This window comes from Lutjanus erythropterus, chromosome 7 (genome assembly GCF_056507025.1).
Source record: "Lutjanus erythropterus isolate fLutEry1 chromosome 7, fLutEry1.hap2, whole genome shotgun sequence".
In the NCBI taxonomy this organism is placed as follows: domain Eukaryota; kingdom Metazoa; phylum Chordata; class Actinopteri; order Lutjaniformes; family Lutjanidae; genus Lutjanus; species Lutjanus erythropterus.
In genome coordinates this window covers 1105832-1125369 of record NC_139323.1, presented here as the reverse complement: position 1 = coordinate 1125369, position 19538 = coordinate 1105832, and the positions used below count along the sequence as shown (strand labels likewise).

Sequence of the window (19538 nt, the reverse complement as noted above, 5' to 3'; positions counted from 1 at the left end):
TTCAAATTGTAGCAAACTATGAGACAACTCAGGAGGGGAAAGCAGGGCTTGGCTCTGGGTGTGTTAGTCAGGGAGGAGAGCTGCTATCCCTGATATTGTTGAGCTGTGGAAAGATCGCAACCAACATGTTCTCTATGGAGGTAGAAGTATGATTCAGATCTGCCCTAAGACTTGTTGGTCTGTCTTGGCTGACACATCTCAGTTTTTCCTTATAATCTTTTATTAAGGATGTTAAATGAAGACAGAACAGGTAAGAAAGACATTAAGTCATATAAGCAATATATGTAGTCACACCTGCCTGGTAATCCCCACATCACCAAGCATTTTCCCAACGTCATACACCCAGATCCCTAGCCCTCCCCTGCAACATGCGAACAGTTATACAAAAGTTGAATAGACTAATTCCATACTGACAATAAAAAAGAAAAAAAACATATGAATAAATAAATAAAACGACAACAACAAAAAAGTTTGAGAGAGTTGGTCTTGAGTTTACATCACTGACTGCATTTTAAAGACATGTAACCTTTAGCATACAGTCAATGATCCACAGGGGCGGAGAACATATATTTTAAAAAATTACTATAAATTCATGCCTATTATGACACATCACATGAAATGTACAAAACAAGCATCAGTATATGACTCTGTACTGTGGTACTGTACTGTCTTTGAATTCATGGCATTTTGTGATTTTTAACTAATTACTTAAAGTTCTCGGTGTGCTTGTCTGGTAACACAGAAGAGCAACAAAACACACACTAGTGCATGTGAAAATTACATCTTCACACTAATATACATAGCACAGGCTGTGACTTTATTTTCCTTTCCTGTCAAATGGCAATTCAATTTATTAGTCTGTGGTTATTTTACAACTGTATATTTTCCTGCTGTGCCTCAAGATTGGGGGTTTTGCACCCCTAACTTCAACTCTGGGAGGACATAAAACCCAATGCTCCCCTCCCCCATAGATGGTGCCTATGATAATAGTTTATTTCTTTAATAACATATTGTCCTCTGAGGGACTTCAGCTCAGTCTATATAATAACTAAATGCACAAAATTCATGTTTTTGTATCAAGGAAGCAGGATAATTAACATCAGCTTCACTCAGTTTACATCAGTGAGGATGTTTTAGACAGACAGTAAAGTGAACTCCAACACACACAGAGGAGATAAAGAGGAGAGAGACAGTGTCTGGACAGTTCATCAACAGGACAGTTTAAAATGGTATGGGTGTCTGTCTAATGGGCACTTGGGCAGACTCGTGGTGTGAGAGCACCTGAGTGAGATTGGAGCAGGACGTAGCAGGAGAAAAGGCAACACTGAATCCTTTAAAAAAAAAAAGCCGCTCTGTGCTCTATCCAGTCCTCCCCCACTCCGCTCCGCTCACATGCTCTGGATGACACACTGGTGTGTTGGTTAAAAAGTGACTGAAAAAACATGTGGAACAGTAAAAGAATCCCACAGATAGATGTGCCATATGAATGGATGCAAACACATTTTCAAATAAAGTTTTGTCTGCATGCAGTAAAGAAAAATGGCAAACACTTTTGTGAGATTGACCTGCTGTTCTGTTTGTGTGTCAACAGGAGGGATTGTAAACGTGATGCCTCTGCTCTTCTCACAGATCTCACACAACAAAACACAGGTAAATCTAGTTTTATGTCTTGCACTGCCAGCTTATCTGTACACTCATTGTTCTGAATTCAGTTCCTGATATTCTTCTATAATATACATTGAGAAAGATAGACAGTAAGATGTTGGGAGGAAAGTCATCTCTTTTAGCCATCTTTAAAACCAGTGAGGCTGGCCAGTATGGAAGTCGGCTTAGCAGGTCCAGTTATTGCCAGGTCCAGTTTTGTGCAGACATGACCTACACAGGTATTATTTAAAATAAATCAGTATGGACACTGATATGATACCTTGAATTCAGTGCTTGGTATTGAATTAAAGTACCACATGCTTTTTAATATCCCATTTGGTCAGCCCTGCTGGTTTCCATTGGCTGTGTCTCGCTATTGCTGCCAGGCAACTAACCCTGCCTGCTGGTGGGATCAGTCTTTATTGGTCAGGTCAGAAGTGCTGCTGGTTAGGGCACAGCTCTTTCCCAGGCTCATGGTCTAGTTTTTGTTGGACAGGCTCCATCTGCTACTGTAATGGTAATATTAGGAATTGGGCTCAGCAAGATACTGTCAAGAAGAATACAAATCAACAAAATGAGATGATTACAAATCACCAATCAGACCTCAAACAATGAAAAACCTTGTGGAAAACATGGTGGAGAATAGAATTTGTTTCATGTATTAATTTGAGGAATGCTACAGTCCTCCTTATGGTTGTTTCAGTTAAATAAAAATTTAGTTAGTTAGTTTGTTTAGTTCTAGTTAACTAAACTAAAAAGTAAAAGTAGTCAAGTTTGTCAACACAACAAGCATGAGGAATATTTGGTGCATATGTTTTGAGTCGGCCATGTTGACATGACAGTGAGTCAACAGCCTTCTCAGAGTATTGAAATATTTATTCTGAACTTCTTAAATCTTACACCTGACAAGCACACCCCATATTTTTAAAGAAAATAAAACCTATACCGAAACCTATTAAAGCTAAACTTAAACTAGTTATTTTTAAACAATAAAAAAGCAAAATGAAAAGAGCAAACCCAATCTGGAAACTTAACTGAGTAGAAGACAAAAATTAAAAATGAGATAAAAAGTAATGAAACATACAAAACTATAATAACTCAGCCCCTCATCACTTCAGCTCTGGTGTGCTTTTGTTGAATTTTTGTATTGAATTATATACAAACTTTTCCCCCTCACTCAACCTTACAATATTATTGTGATACATTTTTTTGAACTTCTTGTTCAGAATTTCCACTCAAGTTTTTTTAATTAATTTTTTTTTTTAATTCAAAATGCTCATATGATCAGGTGAATGGAAACACACTGTGCTTCAAATCAAATACAGTATGTGGGTACTTGCAAGTGTCCTTTTGCCTCACTGTCTCTGACTGCAAACTTGCATTTCTGCTGCTGCAATTGTCAAAGTGTCTTTTTCAGAATAACATCCTCTGATTCAATTAAATAACCACCTACATCTGACTTGGCTAAGGCACTACAAAATGTATTATCTTCTCTGACATGATTTGTATGTTTTGAGCACATTATCTCCAAAGTGTCATTGATGATGGATCTTTTGCATTAAACACGGACATATTGCATAAAACACACAAAGGCAAGGTCAGACCCACCAAGTGTAGTTGCTTCAAGCAAGTGTGTAACTGCAGTTGACTTGCCTGAAAGAGCTCTTCAGCATTGTTGAAGTGTGTAAGTGCACAAATGTCTGGGAGTGCATACTGTCAAGTATGTAGCAAATTGAAGTTGTACTGCTAAAGCTGTTTGATAATTCAGTATTAATGGTTATCTACTTTCACTGGCATTGTATCATGATGATAGAATCACACTGTGATATCATTTTACAAAACTCAGCTGTAACTCAATACAATACAGTGTTGGCCACCATGTACTGTATTTTCTTTCTATTCTTTATGTTCAGATCCTGTGGTTTCGGAGAGCAGTGCTTGGAGGTCTGACAACCTGCACTGTGCTCAACATCCTCTGGTAAGCACATTATTCTCCTACTGTTTCATTTTCCTTTACAGCAGTGTTTCCCAAACTCTTTTTCTCATAACCCACTTTTTAAAAATGACATTGGGACCCATTTCACATCAAGTCTTATCAATAAAGTTTGGGAAGAGTTCACTTGTGTATAAATGACTTTTGATTTTTATTGCCTTTTCTGCATCACCCTCTATTATCTTGACTCGTTGTTTTATTTCCTCTTTTTAGGAAAACAACAGGACAATTTAGCCTACTTCCTCACTGAGACAAAAGAAGGCAGAATTAACAGTCTCTTGTTTTTTTCTCTCATCAGTAAAACAATACACACATTTTAAATGCTCTATAAAAATGTATACTGCAGATATGAATCTTAAATTTGCAGAATTTTTTCCACTGTCTTTTATTTATTTTGGGACCCAGAGCAAATCTCCTGTGACCCACCTGTGTGTCCCGACCCAGTCTTTGGGAATAACTGCCTTAGAGTCATATCCTTTCAGCCATTGCAAGAAAAAAAAAACCTTCTCTAACCACAGTGTCCAAAATGAAAAAAACGAAACATACCGTCGAAAAATTTTTAGGCAAGCCATCTGGCCAAAACAAAAAGAAAACATTATTTTATAGAAAATACAATTTACCAGGTTTTCTTTCACTTTTTTAACATTTATTTATTAAGGCTAGGTTCACTGAAAGTGATGCTCTCTTTTGTAGGAACATCCTGATCACATTCATGCAGTCATACAGTCACACCTGGAAGCTGCCCAGTACAACCCTAGTCTGATCAGCTAGCCACTGAGCAGCTACACCACAGCATTTGGGGTTAAGTGCCCTGCTCAAGGGCACCTCCATGGTTATAATGAGGGCAGGGCAAGTGCTGCCTTTTGCTTTCACTGCCCAGATTTATCCTGCCAGTCAGGGGAGTGAACTGGTGACCTTCTGTTCTGGTCCCAAGCCTGCTTCTCTAACCCAAACTGTCCCAGTCTGAAGCTACTCCTGTGTCATGGCAGACTTTTTCTCCACATCTAGTGTATTGTCTCCCAGGAGAGAGTGCCACAGGACACAGGACAGGGCTATTTCTGTGAATGACTGCCACAACCTCTCCAAAGGCAGAGGGGTCAGGGAGTATGGAGACTGGAAATTCAGGGGGGTCACTTTGTTTTAAGAACAGTAATGATTAGATTTAAAATTGCATGAAATCCATGAAAGGTAAAGATTTTGTTATTATTTTGGAACAGCAACAGGTATTTCTTTTTTGTCAAAATATTTTCTGGATGATTCTATAAGCATCAAGTCTTCTAAAAGATGATGAACAGCAGGCTGTTATTATCTGTGGATGGCAGATGTGGAAATACCTGATTAGGATGAAGGCTGATGGCTGTCATACCTGGAGAGTATGATTGGGTTCCAATAACCATTTAAGCCAGATGTGGAAATTGAGAAAATTCAGCTTTGATAGACCATGATTGACATTGAGCATTGTGGTCAGATGGTGCTGGAACGTCTGGGAGACAGACACGTGGCAGGACCCTCTGAGACCTTCAGCAGAGGCTCGAGGACAGCAGGCAGTAATGGCAGCCAGGATGGTAGAGAGAGAAAGAAGGCCATCTGGCATAACAACCAGTGGCAGAGGAGTCCAGATGCAGCAGAGTGCGCCGACCATCCACAATCTCTTGAAACCTATTTTGTAGCTGGAGAGCCTCAGACAGATGCTGAGGGATCATTTAACCTGCTATTACCTGCCCTCGACAAATACCTAAATACGTAAATATGGCTTGCAATCCTTAACATCTTCTTTAGTGGCTTCACTTACATTAGGTCAACTGGCTGCATCTAGTGTTTCTAGTGACAGCAAAATAAATCATACACATGAGACACTACCATCTGTCCATTACACACACATACACACACACACACACATACACACACACACACACACACACACACACACACACACACACACACACACACACACACACACTAGAAAAAAGAATGAGACCCAACTCTGTCAGAGTATTATTAGGAAACGTTTAGCTTTTCTGTAGATATTTGGCACGTGTCTGTGTCAGTCAGTGGAAACGACAGCTTGTTTCAAGACAAATAAGCCACAAACAGAAAGACAAAATTTATGGCCTTCCACCAATTTTACATGTCCAACTCGAGTCAATTTACTGATCATGGAGAGTTCCACTCAGTCTGCAGCTCTGGAGACTGTCTGTCAAGTCAAAGAAAATTACTCAAGTGACACCACCCAGGAGTATCAGCTTGGGCTTGGGGACAGTGTTTTAATGGAGCGTGTCCGTTACTTATTCTTAAAAAGATTTTGCCATTGCCAGCAGGTTGGCAAGGTCTTTAGAAAATAAGCTATGTAGTTGAATAATGGAAAGTGTATGATTTATTGTTTTTGAAGTTTGAGCCCAACTAGGCACGACTATAAAAACCAGGATATCTCAGCCTTTGCTTGTTTGCTTGATTTTGACCTGTCTTTGTCTCTGTCAAAGCCCCCAACTTAATGCAAGTGTAATATTAAATCATCAGACCATTACTTTAAAACCCTTCCTTACACTGATATTATGGACAGAAGCTCTCTCACATCAGTAGTCTCCTAACTCAGTTTCTCTGGCTAATTCCTGTCCTCCCTTCTTCTCTTAGTTATATTACTTGATCATATCATCACATAATGTCTGTTCCACCACTGTACTAATCCTCTGACACTTTAAGTGCATATCCAACGTATCAACACCAGCCAAATGAGCAAATCACATATTGTTTGTTTTAGCAATCAAGATGTCCGTATGTGCTGCATGCATCAGCAAAGAGGCTAAGCGATGTGTGGCCTGTGAAAGACCATGTGCCCAGGTTCTATTTTTGCAAGGTTTCGCTTCTTCACCTCCAACTTATCTACTTTCATCAAAATTGATACTAATGTCTTTGATGTTTGTTTCCCCTCCAGTCAACAGTCAACACACATGATGAGAGACTAGTTTACGACACTGAGAAGCAGCACATCTTAGGTGATCCACAGCACCCTGTAGGTGCCCTATAGGAATATGCTCAAACGTGGTTTTAAAGGAAAACAGGGAGCTGTTGAAAGTTACAAGTAAACTGTCCCGCAGCTATCTAGAAATAAGCCTGTCTTAAGGACATTATGTTAGTTATGAGAAAGTAACTTAATAACTTAAACAAGCGAGCTGCTGCAACACTGCTCACAGTACTGAGAAACAGCTCACTGTCTGTTAGGAAGCAGTGTAAGCAAGACTGACACCATACTAAGCCTTGTCCAACCTACTAAAACCACACAATACAAATAACTGTCAGGTGGGCATTCACTGCAATTTTTAAGTCCAAATACAGCAGATATATAGAATTTAATATCTATCAAGTGCAGTCATTCTTGTCTTGGGGACAGTCCGTTAATAAGTCTTATAGCCTGGGGAAAGAAGTTATTCAGCTTCCTGCTAGTCTTGCAGCTGATGCTGCTGTATCTCCTCCCTGATGGCAAAAGGGAGAAGATGTGGTGGGAGGGGTGGAGCTGGTCCATGATGATGGAGGTGGCTCTACTGATGCAGTGCTGCTGGTATAGCTCCATCAGGCAGGGGAGTGGGGCACCAGTGATTTGCTGGCTGTCTTGAGCAGGGCCCCGTTTCCGAGAGCCTTCGTAGCGCTTAAGGTCTTAAGGTCTCCCTTAAGGTTACGGGCTGTTTCCCAGAGTTGGGACAACCTTAGGGGAGACCTTAAAATACAACTTACGACGCACGTAGCGCTATGAAGGCTCTGGGAAACTGGGCCCAGTCTGTTAAGTTGCTTTTTGTCCCTCACATTGCAGCACCCAAACCAGGTGGTGAAGCCATAGGTCAGGATGCTTTCAACGGTGCCCCTGTAGAAGGTGGTGAGGTGTGTGGTGGGGAGGCCTGTTTTCCTGAGTCTGCGGAGTGAGTGGAGCTGCTGTTGAGCTTTTTTGAGGACTGCCGAGGTGTTAGTGGTTGAAGTGAGGTCCTCATCAATGTGAACCCCCAAATACTTCACACTGCTGACCTTCTTCACAGCAGTACCATTGACGAATAGTGGTTCATGATCCTGTTTGCCAGCCCTCCTGAAATCAATAACAACCTCACTGGTCTTGTCCACATTGAGGAAGAGGTTGTGGGAACTACACCGTGAACTCAGCTGTTTCACTTCCTCCCTGTATGCAGACTCGCTGCTGTCCTTAATGAGGCCCATCACTGTTGTGTCATCTGCGAACTTCAGGATGTAGTTGTTGCAGAATCTGGCAGTGCAGTCAAAGGTGAGCAGGCTGAAGAGCAAAGGGCTCAGGATGCAGCCATGCGGAGAGCTTGTGCTCACTGTGATGGTCTTTGATGTGCGGCTGCCCACCCTGACTGTCTGCTGACAAAAAGTTGTAGACCCAGTTGCAGATGCTGTTGTCCACTTTTAGCAGCTGCAGCTTTTCCACCAGCTGCTGTGGGATGATGGTGTTGAAGGCACTGCTGAAGTCTAAGAACAGGAGCCTGACGTAGGTGTTCTTCTCAAGATGAGACAGCGTGAGGTGGAGCATGGTGGAAATGGAGTCTTCTGTGGATCTATTTCTTCTGTAAGCAGTGGGTCCAGGTCAGCAGAGAGGCAGGTTTTAATGTGCTGCATGACCAGGCGTCCAAAATATAGTCAGTGATGGAATGAAATCCCTGCCACAAGCAACGTGAGTCCTTAGCTCCAGTGAATTGGCTGTTCAGTGTTTGTGCATACTGCCTTTTTGCCCCTTTAATTCCCCGGGCCAAATTAATTCTTGCAAGTGCATATGCTGCAGAGTCTCCAGCTCTGAATGCCTCGTCTTGTGCTTTGAGCAATGAGCACATTTCCCCCGTCAGCCATGGCTTCTGATTAGCTCGCCTCTTGATGGTTCTGACCTCTGTTACATCCTCAGTAAACTTATTGATGTAGCTAATCTGTGTATTCCTATAAATCTGTCTTCCCATCATGTGTTGCTGCCTCTCTGAAGATGTCCCAGTGTGTGGTGTCAAAACAGTCCTGTAGTGCTGCTGTTGCGTCCTGTGGCCACATTCTGACCTCACTGACCACTGGCTTGTCCCGCTTCACTCTGGGTCTGTATTAGGGGTGGTGAAAAAAATAGATTATTAATTAATCGCGATTATGTTATGGACGAGTATGAATCGATTATTAAATTTTCAAAAATCAATTATTTTTTGCATTATTTTATTTTGCAAAAATGTTATCTCGCGGTCAACGGAAGTTGAACGTCATGCAAGCGTGCCCAGTTCCAATTCGCAAGTGTGTGCAGCGGCCGGAGCGAATGAGCCATACGAGCAGGTGTGTAAAATGGACGAGCAACCAACTAGGGCTGCAATGAATCGCCTTCTACGGTTTGGCATGCATGTGATCCGCGGACCACATGTGAGCATCATAGTTTTACTGTCACTGTTACTTTTGTATACGTTATAATACCCGAAATCTCCATGCAGAGTTGCAGTGAAAAGACAGGACAGATGCTGCTGTGTGCAGCGCATCTCTGTGAAGAGCGACTGATTTAAAAGCCGTCACATTGCCTTGAGTGAAATCCAGACCATAACTTTTTTCACTGATGTAACTCTGCTATCACCAAAGAAACAGATCATAAAACTGTGATGTTTATTGAAACTTTGGTGATATCAGCTGTTTTAACTTCTACACAGCTCCTCTCTGCTCACCAGAGCAGCTCTGTCTCACTCCGTCTGTGACACAGTGTGTCTGCTGATTGATTAATTGATCATGACTTCTAACCAATCAGATGTGCTGCTGTAGGCGGGACATTGAGCCAGACTACAGAGCGTAGTTGTGTATTATACTGTACAGTGTATAATGATCTAATATATGTATAGTATATACATAGTACAGCACTGTATAAGTTTGAAGTTTTTAATATTATTACCATTATCATTACTATTATCATTATTATTACATTACATAACTATGGTGATAATTACAGACAGACAAAGATCAAAGTCAAGTGCATTTTTAAAATAATTTAACCCTAATCCCACCACTTTTTTTCTTTTTTGCACTACACAGGAAGTGCTTTGAGTTGTTACTCAATAAAAGAGTAAAGTAATTCAGCAACTGACTGTTTTTTTTTAATGGTGCAATAACTTTTTAAACTATTTTGGGTTACTGTTGTCAAATGGAAAATCAATAATCGCTAGTCGAGAATCATTAATAATCGAAAAATCAGTTGGTAATCGAATCGGGACCTCAATAATCGTAATTGAACTGGATCGGGAAATCAGACAGATTAACCACCCCTAGTCTGTGTGCTGGTATGAGTCTGACAGATATGTGGTCTGAGTTACCAATATGGGGGAGAAGCTCCACTTTGTAAGAGTTTTTAATGTTTGTATAAGCCAAGTCCAAAGTGTTGTTTCCTCTGGTAGCAACATTTACATGTTGGTAGAATTTAGGCAGAACAGATGTGAGACTTGCCTGGTTGAAGTTGCCAGCTGCTGTGAAGAGAGTATCTGGGTGTTACTACTGCTTTTCGCTGATGTTGTTGTAGAGCTCCGACATAGCTTCCTCCACATTAGCACTCGGTGGTACGTAGACGGCTGTTATGAAGACAGCTGACAGCTCCTGCAGCAGGTAGAAGGGTCGACACTTCACAGTCAGTAGCTCTATATGTTGTGAGCAGCGAGTGGAAATGGAGATAGAATCCTGACACCACAACCTGTTGATGTAAACAGCCAGGCCACCTCCTCTCTGCTTGCCAGTTAGCTCAGCTGATCTGTCTGCTTGGTGTAGCATTAGCCCCTCCAGCTGTACTCCAGCATCTGTGATGTTCTGATTCAGCCAGGTCTGGGTGAAAACAGTAACGCAGTGGTCTCTCACATCTCGTTGGGAGGCTCTCCGCAGTCTAATAAGGCCCATTTTATTGTCAAGGGATCGGAATTTCACCAACAAGAGTGTGGGTATGGCTGGCTTGTGTGGATTAGCGGCCTTGTTTCTGTCAGATTCTCAACAGGAGAAATTTAGATGTTGTCAAAGGACCAGAATGTAAAAATATAAAATTAACAGGAAAGCACATTTTAAACTCAAGAAAACTCAAGTAAAACTGGTGTTTTACTGCATGAGATCATCTTTGCACACCCATGACAGATTTCACTGAGCTATACCCAACAATTGGCTTTGTCTGACCTTTGGTGTACTTTACTGATCAGCTTCTGGCAAAACAACTTACAGCAGCTCCACACTATAAGTCTCTCTCTCCTCTGGGATACTTCTCTGAGATTTATGAGCTTCAGGCTGCCTTTTTTTCTTTTGTGTCCAACCTACACACCAGCTTCTGAAAGCAGTGTTTCGTGGCAAAGCAATGCTATATAATGGTACGTTTTTTCACAAGGGAGCTCCATTTATTGATCCATGATAACATTTCAGAGTGATTTCAATGCTCTGTAAACAGGCTTCACTTTCTCTCATACACATTCACAGAGCCCTTTGGTCAACACATGCACTGCATAAACCCAAAGTATACTTATACTCTCAGTTAAGTAAATGGATGGGTCAACTAAGTGTTGTCTTTCACATGGATTCCACCCTTTAACAAGGCTCCACGTCAGAGGTTGCGCTAGACTTTTTCATTGTCTGTCATTTTGACTGACAGGCTCATAAAAATCCCGTCATTATCTGTTTTTACCCGTCACTTTAATTTTTAAAATGATCATAATTACATATTCAATAGCATTTACTTTTCAGTCATTTTTAATTAATATTCAGTCCGAACAAGCTGAACAGAGAATCCACACCGTACCTCTTATATCAACACCACTGGGCTTTTTGAAGAAACTTCAGCTGCTGACACTCAGCTGCCGTGACACTAGGTGCGTTTGAGATGATCCAGGTCTGCGCAGAATTGATCAGCGGTGATCGCCGCATAGTGCATGCCGGTTAGATTTGTGTCCGACTTGATCCCGACTTGCACTGACGTCATGCACATGTGGGCAACGATAACCTCACGAGATCGAGGCGGCCGCAGTTTGTAGAGCCAGATGCTGCAGCTGCTCTCCACCGACTGCAAACGCCTGGCTGTCACCTGATTGACAAGCTGACAGGCTCTGATTGGCTCTTAATTTTGACAACAAACACCACGTGTTGTATAAAATACAAATTTTCTGTGTAATTGTAATATTTAATGCTGGACATATCAATCTTCTGTTGTGCAATGAAGTTTTAATCTGTCAGCAAGCAGATATTAGGTGTCTGATAATAATAAAGGTTATATATATGATTTATCAAAAGAACAGTTTAGTGCTTTACAAGGCAGATAAAAGAACAGATGTTACAAGCGTCAAAAGGAGGATCTCTTCTATTTTTACTTCAATCAGCGATCAAGAACGCACTTTATTTCTTCAGCTATGATCATGACCTGCAGACTACAGGTGACCTACAGGTGATCTAACAGGATGTTCGTGTCTCTTCCTCTACTCTCTCGTTAAGTCTGTTGAAAACTGTCCGACTTGACTGCAGCTTTTTGTCTCCACCTCCTGCTGCGGCCGCCTGATCTCGTCTCTCCAGGCGAGGCGCAGTTCATCTCGAACGAACCTAATAGCTAATTAATATGCTCACTCGCCACTAAGTGGTCAGGGCTGTGAATTGCAACCTGTCAAAATGACAGATGACCTTCAGATTTTTCCGTCACCGTTTTAAAAAACCGGTCAATGACGGAAAATATTCGGTTAACGCGACCCCTGCTCCACGTATTTAACTTTTCATCTGATTGACATGCAACATTGATGAACTGTGGTCTACGCTAGCCACTGCATCCACTTTCACTGGCCACTCTAAAGAAAAATCCACACCACAGTTCTTTTGGCTTGTTGTGGTAGATGCAAAGGCTGCTGACCTGCAAAACTGAACAGGTGTATCTATGGTCAGGCAGTATCATGCTTTGTATTCCTCATAGTAACTATATTTACTATTTATTTATTTATTAGGGAAGTCTTGTCTTCTGTGTTTCATCACCCTGTACTGCAGGTCCCCACCCAGTATGCTTCTTTTGCGTTCAGCCAGATCGTATTATTCCCATGTTTTGGGATTGTCTGCCATGTTTTCACTGTCATGTCCTCTTGGTGATCTGGCATTAGTGCCACTGAGATTACTTTTCCCAAACTGAGGGCTCATTCACCTCAGCATTTACAACAGTTTTCAATTTTAATGGAATTATCATCCTCAGTGGCTGCTTCTTTTGCAAAATTTCCACTTTGGTGAAGTTTAACATGGGAATTTGTGCCGTATACAGTTGCAAATCGGTATTCTGCAGCTTTTTGCCATGAACAGAATTAGTCACAACAACGGTAGCCATGGTGCAACTTGATAAAATAGTCATTACTTCACCAAGGTTTCAGCACTATTTCATAAAGACACACAAAGAGTCACAACTCTAACTATGGTTGGGGTCTGGCAAGTTTGACTAAGCACTGTCACCCTCCGGCCACCGTCCTGTTGTGTCAGGAAGGTGTTGCAGGGAACTCCTTTCTTTGTGCTTCTTTATCTGAAGACATTTGTGCTGCTGAAAGGGAAATGAGCAAGGCCACATACCTACCGGCTAGGCATCTATCCCTGACCAGCTGTTATCAGTCATACAAACATCAGCCTTCAAGAGAAGTGAGAAGAGGAGCTTCTCAGAAAGACAAATTTCACTTGCTGCAGAGTCCTCATGCTTCTTTCCAGCAGATGCCCTTCGTAGTGAGGAGCTAGCTTCCATCTCACCCTATCCCTCTAGGCAACAAAACAAGACAGGCCCAAGTATTCCTTATGGTTCACGTGTCTTATATACAGATCCATCCATATGATCCATAGACTCTGTCTTTGCTGACTTTTTAGGGTCACAGTTTGTGTGTAACACAACAATAAAGGCATCAGCAATGCCCGCTAATTCTGCTACCCTGCCACTTCACAAGTAGATGCAGTAATTAGAGCACACCCCCTTTAATGTGGCTCATATTTGTGCCTCAACACGAGTTGCTTGACAATGTGTGCAATAAGGGACCATTCTGCTTCAAATTAAGTACGTTTCATATCATTGAACAGATTTTGAAAACCTCTGTCTCTCTGAAAACCTTTCCAATGTCAAAACTGGGGCTGCATCCAACAATTTCTGTAATTTTCCTAAACCAACAATCCATTAGGCATGCCCACTTCATGCAGCGGTTGGCCAGGTATGCAGACTTAAGAACGGAGGCAGGAGGGATTTAAACTTCTTACTTATGCTCTACTCTGCTACTTCCATCACTTTTTGTGTGTACAGCCAATTGAAAAACTGTGTAGCTTTTAACAAGAAATTACTGTCGTTCCCATTTAAAAAATCGTGGCGTCTCATTCATCTCCATGGGGAATGCCCAATAGTCTGAAAAATGTCCCACTGGACTGGAAGTCCATTTGTCTAACAGCCTGTCCAATAATCCATTATCCCAAAAACAAATGCCAGTTGATCTGCAGCTGTTAGAATTAGTGTGTTACTACAAGATGAGGAAGATGCGGGACAAATACAGTTGGCTTTTGGTCCAAAGGGACATTTTTTTGACTATTGGGGCTTCGGAATGATGGGTGGTTAGAACAATGGCATGAGGCCATATCTGTCACACTGACACAAGTTTTTCTCCCCAACTTCGAACGTGGACATCTGTAGCAGCTATAGAAATGTCCTTCAGGCACATTCTTTATGTTCAACCATACCCTGGTCTTGAACATTTTCAGTGTGTGGATTTGGAAGGAGGTGAGGTTCAACCCAGAGTCGATTAACAGTATGAATCCCAACAAGAATAACATAAAAGAGTTATCATCCATCTTTGAAACACTGTGCAGGCTGACAGTGTGTCTACATAGGAGGTGTTGAAGCCGTATTTTTCAGTCGTCCGTCTCACATGCATTTGATGGAACAGATACACATCTATTTTAATCAATCCAACTGTCCACAAACTTAAAATATGATGTTTTCAAGACTATAGGGTTTTAGAGCCTGTTTGCAGCTAATAAAAAGTAAAGCATTCAAGCATTCATTTGAAAGACTTATTGCTTTCTTTCTGTCACATCTTTCCACTGGCTCCCTTTTTGTTGGCTGCCGGAGATTATAAACACTTCATATTATCTAATAGCTCAAAACTATGATGGAATAACTGAACTGAAAAGTTTGAATTGCCGTTATTTGTTCTTCAAAAGGCTTAAAGTGTGGCATAGTTTGTTACTATAAGTTGACTAAAATCTTCAAGACTTACACTGCACAGATGCAAATCTTCTTTCTTGAGTTGCTTTCTCTCACCTCTCTCTCTTTCTCTGATCACACTACTTCTTTTTTGGGTCCTGTTCCCTGCTTGACGTTCTGGTAAGCAATTTCCTCTGCCTCCATTTTTTAGACCATAATTTTGATTGATAATTATTGTTGGGGACATAATTCTGTTGAGCCACCCGGCAGAGTGAAAGACTAGTAGAATAAAATAGAAATGGTGTGTTGTTGGGTGCATTCGAGCGTAGCCACAACAAATGAATGGATAAATCTCTCAGAGCTGCAGTCTGCACTGCCGATTCAAAGAGACCAACAGCCATCGCTGCAGAGAGAGGAGAAAACGTTCTTGTCCATGACTCGCTTTCACTCTCTCTCTCCCTGCAGCCTAACTTTATGGCCTTTGGTTTCGAACAAAGAACTTGTGATTCATCCTCTGCTTCCCACTCTTTTGCTTTTGTTTTTGGAAAAACCTTCAAAGACTAGCTGTACCCTGAAGGATTATCAGGCTGATTTCCACCATACTTGAACATTTTGACAATCCAAGGGGAAATCCCTGTTGGAGGCCTGCTGGTCAGACATGATCGTCTCTCATAATACACATATCTGAGCTGATAATAAAAGCACATTTGCCATAGCAGTTGATAGAAACAGTATCAGTATCAGTATTCTTGTGCTGTGTGAGACTCCATCCTTTGAGGAATCCAGCATGAACATCTTCCACTGAGAGACTCAAAACCAAAAGCTGGTGAAATCCATCATTATCTATGTGTTGCAGTAGTGTCAATCTAGATGAGATTGTAAGTTCATAGAAACAGTACTCTGCAGAGCAGTCTTATCACAAGATCCATTTAGTAGCTGTTGCAGAGATTTTGTTTGTATCACAACATTTTCCTCAGGATTTTTCTGAGCTCTTAAAAATGCTTGCTTAAAAATTGAGACCTTGGAAACAGTAGTTAACAAAACAGTTTCATCACACAGTCCATGAGACATGAAGACTCCTCTCGCAAGACTCTGCTTTTTACAACTTTTCATTGCTGATATAGGATTTGTTAAAGACAAATCATCTAAATGTTGTAGCAGATATGTTGAGATATGTGTGGTTTCAAGATAATGTAGGGTTGTAAACCACAATGCAAACTGCTTTCTTGCAAGGCAGATCTCTTAAAGATCAGTTTGCCCTGATCCATAAATCTCTCTTTGTTGAGACAGGTGTACCTCATTTATCAAACAGACTTAAATATCAAACAGATTTTGATCCTCAGTATGACTTGGGCAGAACACAGTGTATAAGCAGCTATTTCTAAAACCATACTTAACGATGATCTAATCTTTAAGTCTAGACTTGACATAAGTGATTTTCCTGCTGGTTATGTAGAGGTTACGCAATTAGGGACATACAAAAAGCTTGTTTTTCTCTTTTGGTCCATGGCTGTTCCTGATTAAATGAATTTGAGATTTGAGTACGTAAACAGTGTTTCACACAGAATCACAGTGTGCCTATGATTAGGAGAAGGTTATTTCTCATTTTACCATTTTCAGATTACTATTTTAGTTTTTAGTCACAAACTACTTTTATCCGCTCACCTTGGTTTTCCCTTTCCCCCATCTCTTTTCTATTTTCACACACATACACACATGTGCACACACACACACACACACACACACACACACACACACACACACACACACACACACACACGCACGCACGCACGCACACACACACACACACTCTCTGGTATAATTAATGAACACACACTGGGGCTTGCCCTGCCTTTCTCTGTTTCTTTCTCCCTGTATGTGTCTGATCTGCTGACTGGTAGCACATGTGACAATGATGATGACAAATTAATACTGCACATTTACCACATTCAGTTCACAGTTTACAATTGCTAGATTGTATTCTGGACAGCAAAAAGTCTCACCTGTGTAAAAAAACAGATTTTTGAGATGAGAGACATGACATTAAAATGTGCCCTATCACCCTGAAATAGCAAAATTCCTTTAAACACCTCAAAACATGTTTTAATATTCAAGGTTTATTTTGGCAACAGCTGTTATAATACATTATATTGTTGCTACAGCTCTGCATTTTGAAGTGAAATTATCAGCCAATTGTTCAGAAACTCAACTGTTGGAGAAAAACCTTTGTTTTTAGATTGACACTTCATCAAACGGTTACCAGATGCACAGTAAATGGTTGCCTGGGGCTAAGGGGGAAATTAGAGTAACTTGACAGCATAAACGTTACCTTGCTTGTCACAGTGATTTTAATGCAGTACTGTCTTGTTAGCACACATTGAACATGCCACCTCTGCCATCTTTGTAGTCTGAAAAAAATCATCATGATAAAAGTTATAGTAGATATCAGACAAAGTAAACAGACAATCACAATGAGCTGTTCACTTATTTTACCTTGATCACATCATGTGCAAATAAGACTTCCTCACACATCAGATGGTTCAGTTATAACTGTGCAAACAGTGTTCACACATCAATTATGATAAATGTCCATTTATGGTGATAAATCCAGTTGAATTGAAATGTAAGTATCAATACAGTCATTTAACATTAATGACATTGTTTAATATTCATTTCTATCACCAATGTCCAAATTAATTGTAATAAAAGCCACAGCATCTGCCTATGGCTGCAGATTCTGTGTGTTCATGTCATGGCACTCTGTACTTTCCAGACAACAATGTGATTTCCATGATGAAGCGTCTTTCCATTTGTCGAGCTGCTGTTGTCATGCATCACTGTGATTGTCTCAGCTGTTTCAGAGCTATGACAGCAGTTATATGCCTAGCTGAGAGTATATTTATTAATTACCCCACCCTCCGATCTACATTCCACTTCACTCAGCCATGTTGCACTTTGCCCTGCTGCACATACATGATCAAAATTAGAAAATGTACCTACCACTTTGCTCTGGTCATTGCACAATTAAAACAGGGCCCTAAAATTTGACACTATTGTGAAGGTTGAAAGGTAACTGACATTAGAGAAAAAAAACAAGCTAAAACAGTTTAAATTCTACATGTTATTGAAGCAAACCACTTAAGTTACACAGTCAAATATTTTTTTTTTCTGCAAAGGCTTTGGAAATTCTGCCCTTAAGAATCCAGCAGCAAACGATCCAGCAGGAGCTCAATAAACCTCAAGGATCATGCAGTACAGACCCCAGCAGACACACAGCATTGAGAGATGGCATGCAAATAATACACAAGAAAATAGATGCCAGTGTCTAATATGGTAAAAAGAAACTAGAACAAGAGGAGGCTGTGGGGTTGGAGGGAGTAGATCAGGGGTGTCAAACTCAAACACAGAAAGGGCCAAAATTTAAAACACAGTCTAAGTCGCGGGCCAAACAGGATTAACATTTATTAAACTGTCTTAAACTGACTATGTTTTATTCAGAAATATGAATTTTAACAGCCAGACTGCAACAACATTTTCCTCAATAAAAAAAATAAATAAGATTTAAAATATATTTTTTTCAACAATAACAAAAGAAAACGAGAATATTTCAGCTCAGAATATTTAAGTTCACATATCCAGGTGGGGGTTACATTTGAAAATGCTTGCTTTTTGTCTGCACACAAGATATCGCACATTTTAATCATGCAAACCCTCAATGGCACTGAATCTGGCATAAAAATATGCTCATATAATAATATTACAAACCCATCAGCCCATCAGGTACAGATGAACATATTGACCTGCTCAATTTAACATTAAGGCCAAAACGCACTGAGAACTTCAACAGAAAAGTCAACTGTAGCTTCTATGGCGAACTGCAGGCTTCAGATTTAAAATGTAACACCACAGAACCAGCTGTATTTTAGGAAAAGGTTAAACTGCACACTGACACACACTGAGGAGATGAAGATGACAGAGTCTGGACTCTTCATCATGACTTACAATAATGCAGCAATTAAGTATTTAAAGGTACATAAATCAGACTTGGAGTAAAAAAAAAAATCGCGCACCACATAAGTGTACATTAATATTATGATTTATGATCATAAAAAGTTTTCTGTCCACATCTGTCCATATCGACACGCTCTCTCTTTCTCTCTCTCTCTCTGCTGTGGGTCAGTCTTATTTTTATTTTTACCTGGTTTCAGGTGGAGCTGCAGTTCATCTCCCTCCTCATATACTTGTGTTTCTTTGCACTGAGTCAGTTGCCTAAATAGACAAACCTGTTTACATTGTCGTTTGACAGAAGCTCGCGTCTTCGCAACTGCAAGCTGATTTATTTCTCGAGTTGCGCGGCAGCTGACGGAGTGCATTGTGGGACTTGTAGTATGAGTGGTGGGAGTGCTATTTACCGACGGGCCATTCATAATAGACACATGAAATTAGCTCGCGGGCTGTATATAATTGAATCGCGGGCCTTGAGTTTGACACATGTGGAGTAGATTAACAGAACAAGTAACTATCCAGCAGGTGGGTGAAAACAATGTAACCAGCTGCAGCAGCGTTATGTTACAAATGAAATCATCATCAACACTGAGACATTGTCAGTTTCTGATGAGCGCCTTATTTTCCAGTTTGAGCATGCTTTATGATTCAGTGCTCTGCCAGAACTAAGGCTTTGCTGCATTTCAGCTTAGTATGGCTCAGTCTTGCTGATAAATGTGTAATTAATTCATGATA

General features: G+C 40.7%; 1 protein-coding gene across 1 annotated transcript in view; it reads left to right on the top strand.

Annotated features, from left to right (window-relative positions):
* Positions 1-19538, top strand: part of LOC146323411 (uncharacterized) — a 147857-nt gene that overhangs the window by 79243 nt on the left and 49076 nt on the right. Inside the window, exons 10-11 of the mRNA XM_084722362.1 lie at positions 1592-1650; positions 3558-3622. Coding sequence (XP_084578488.1) covers positions 1592-1650; positions 3558-3622 — 124 coding nt within the window. The remainder of the gene's footprint in view (positions 1-1591; positions 1651-3557; positions 3623-19538) is intronic.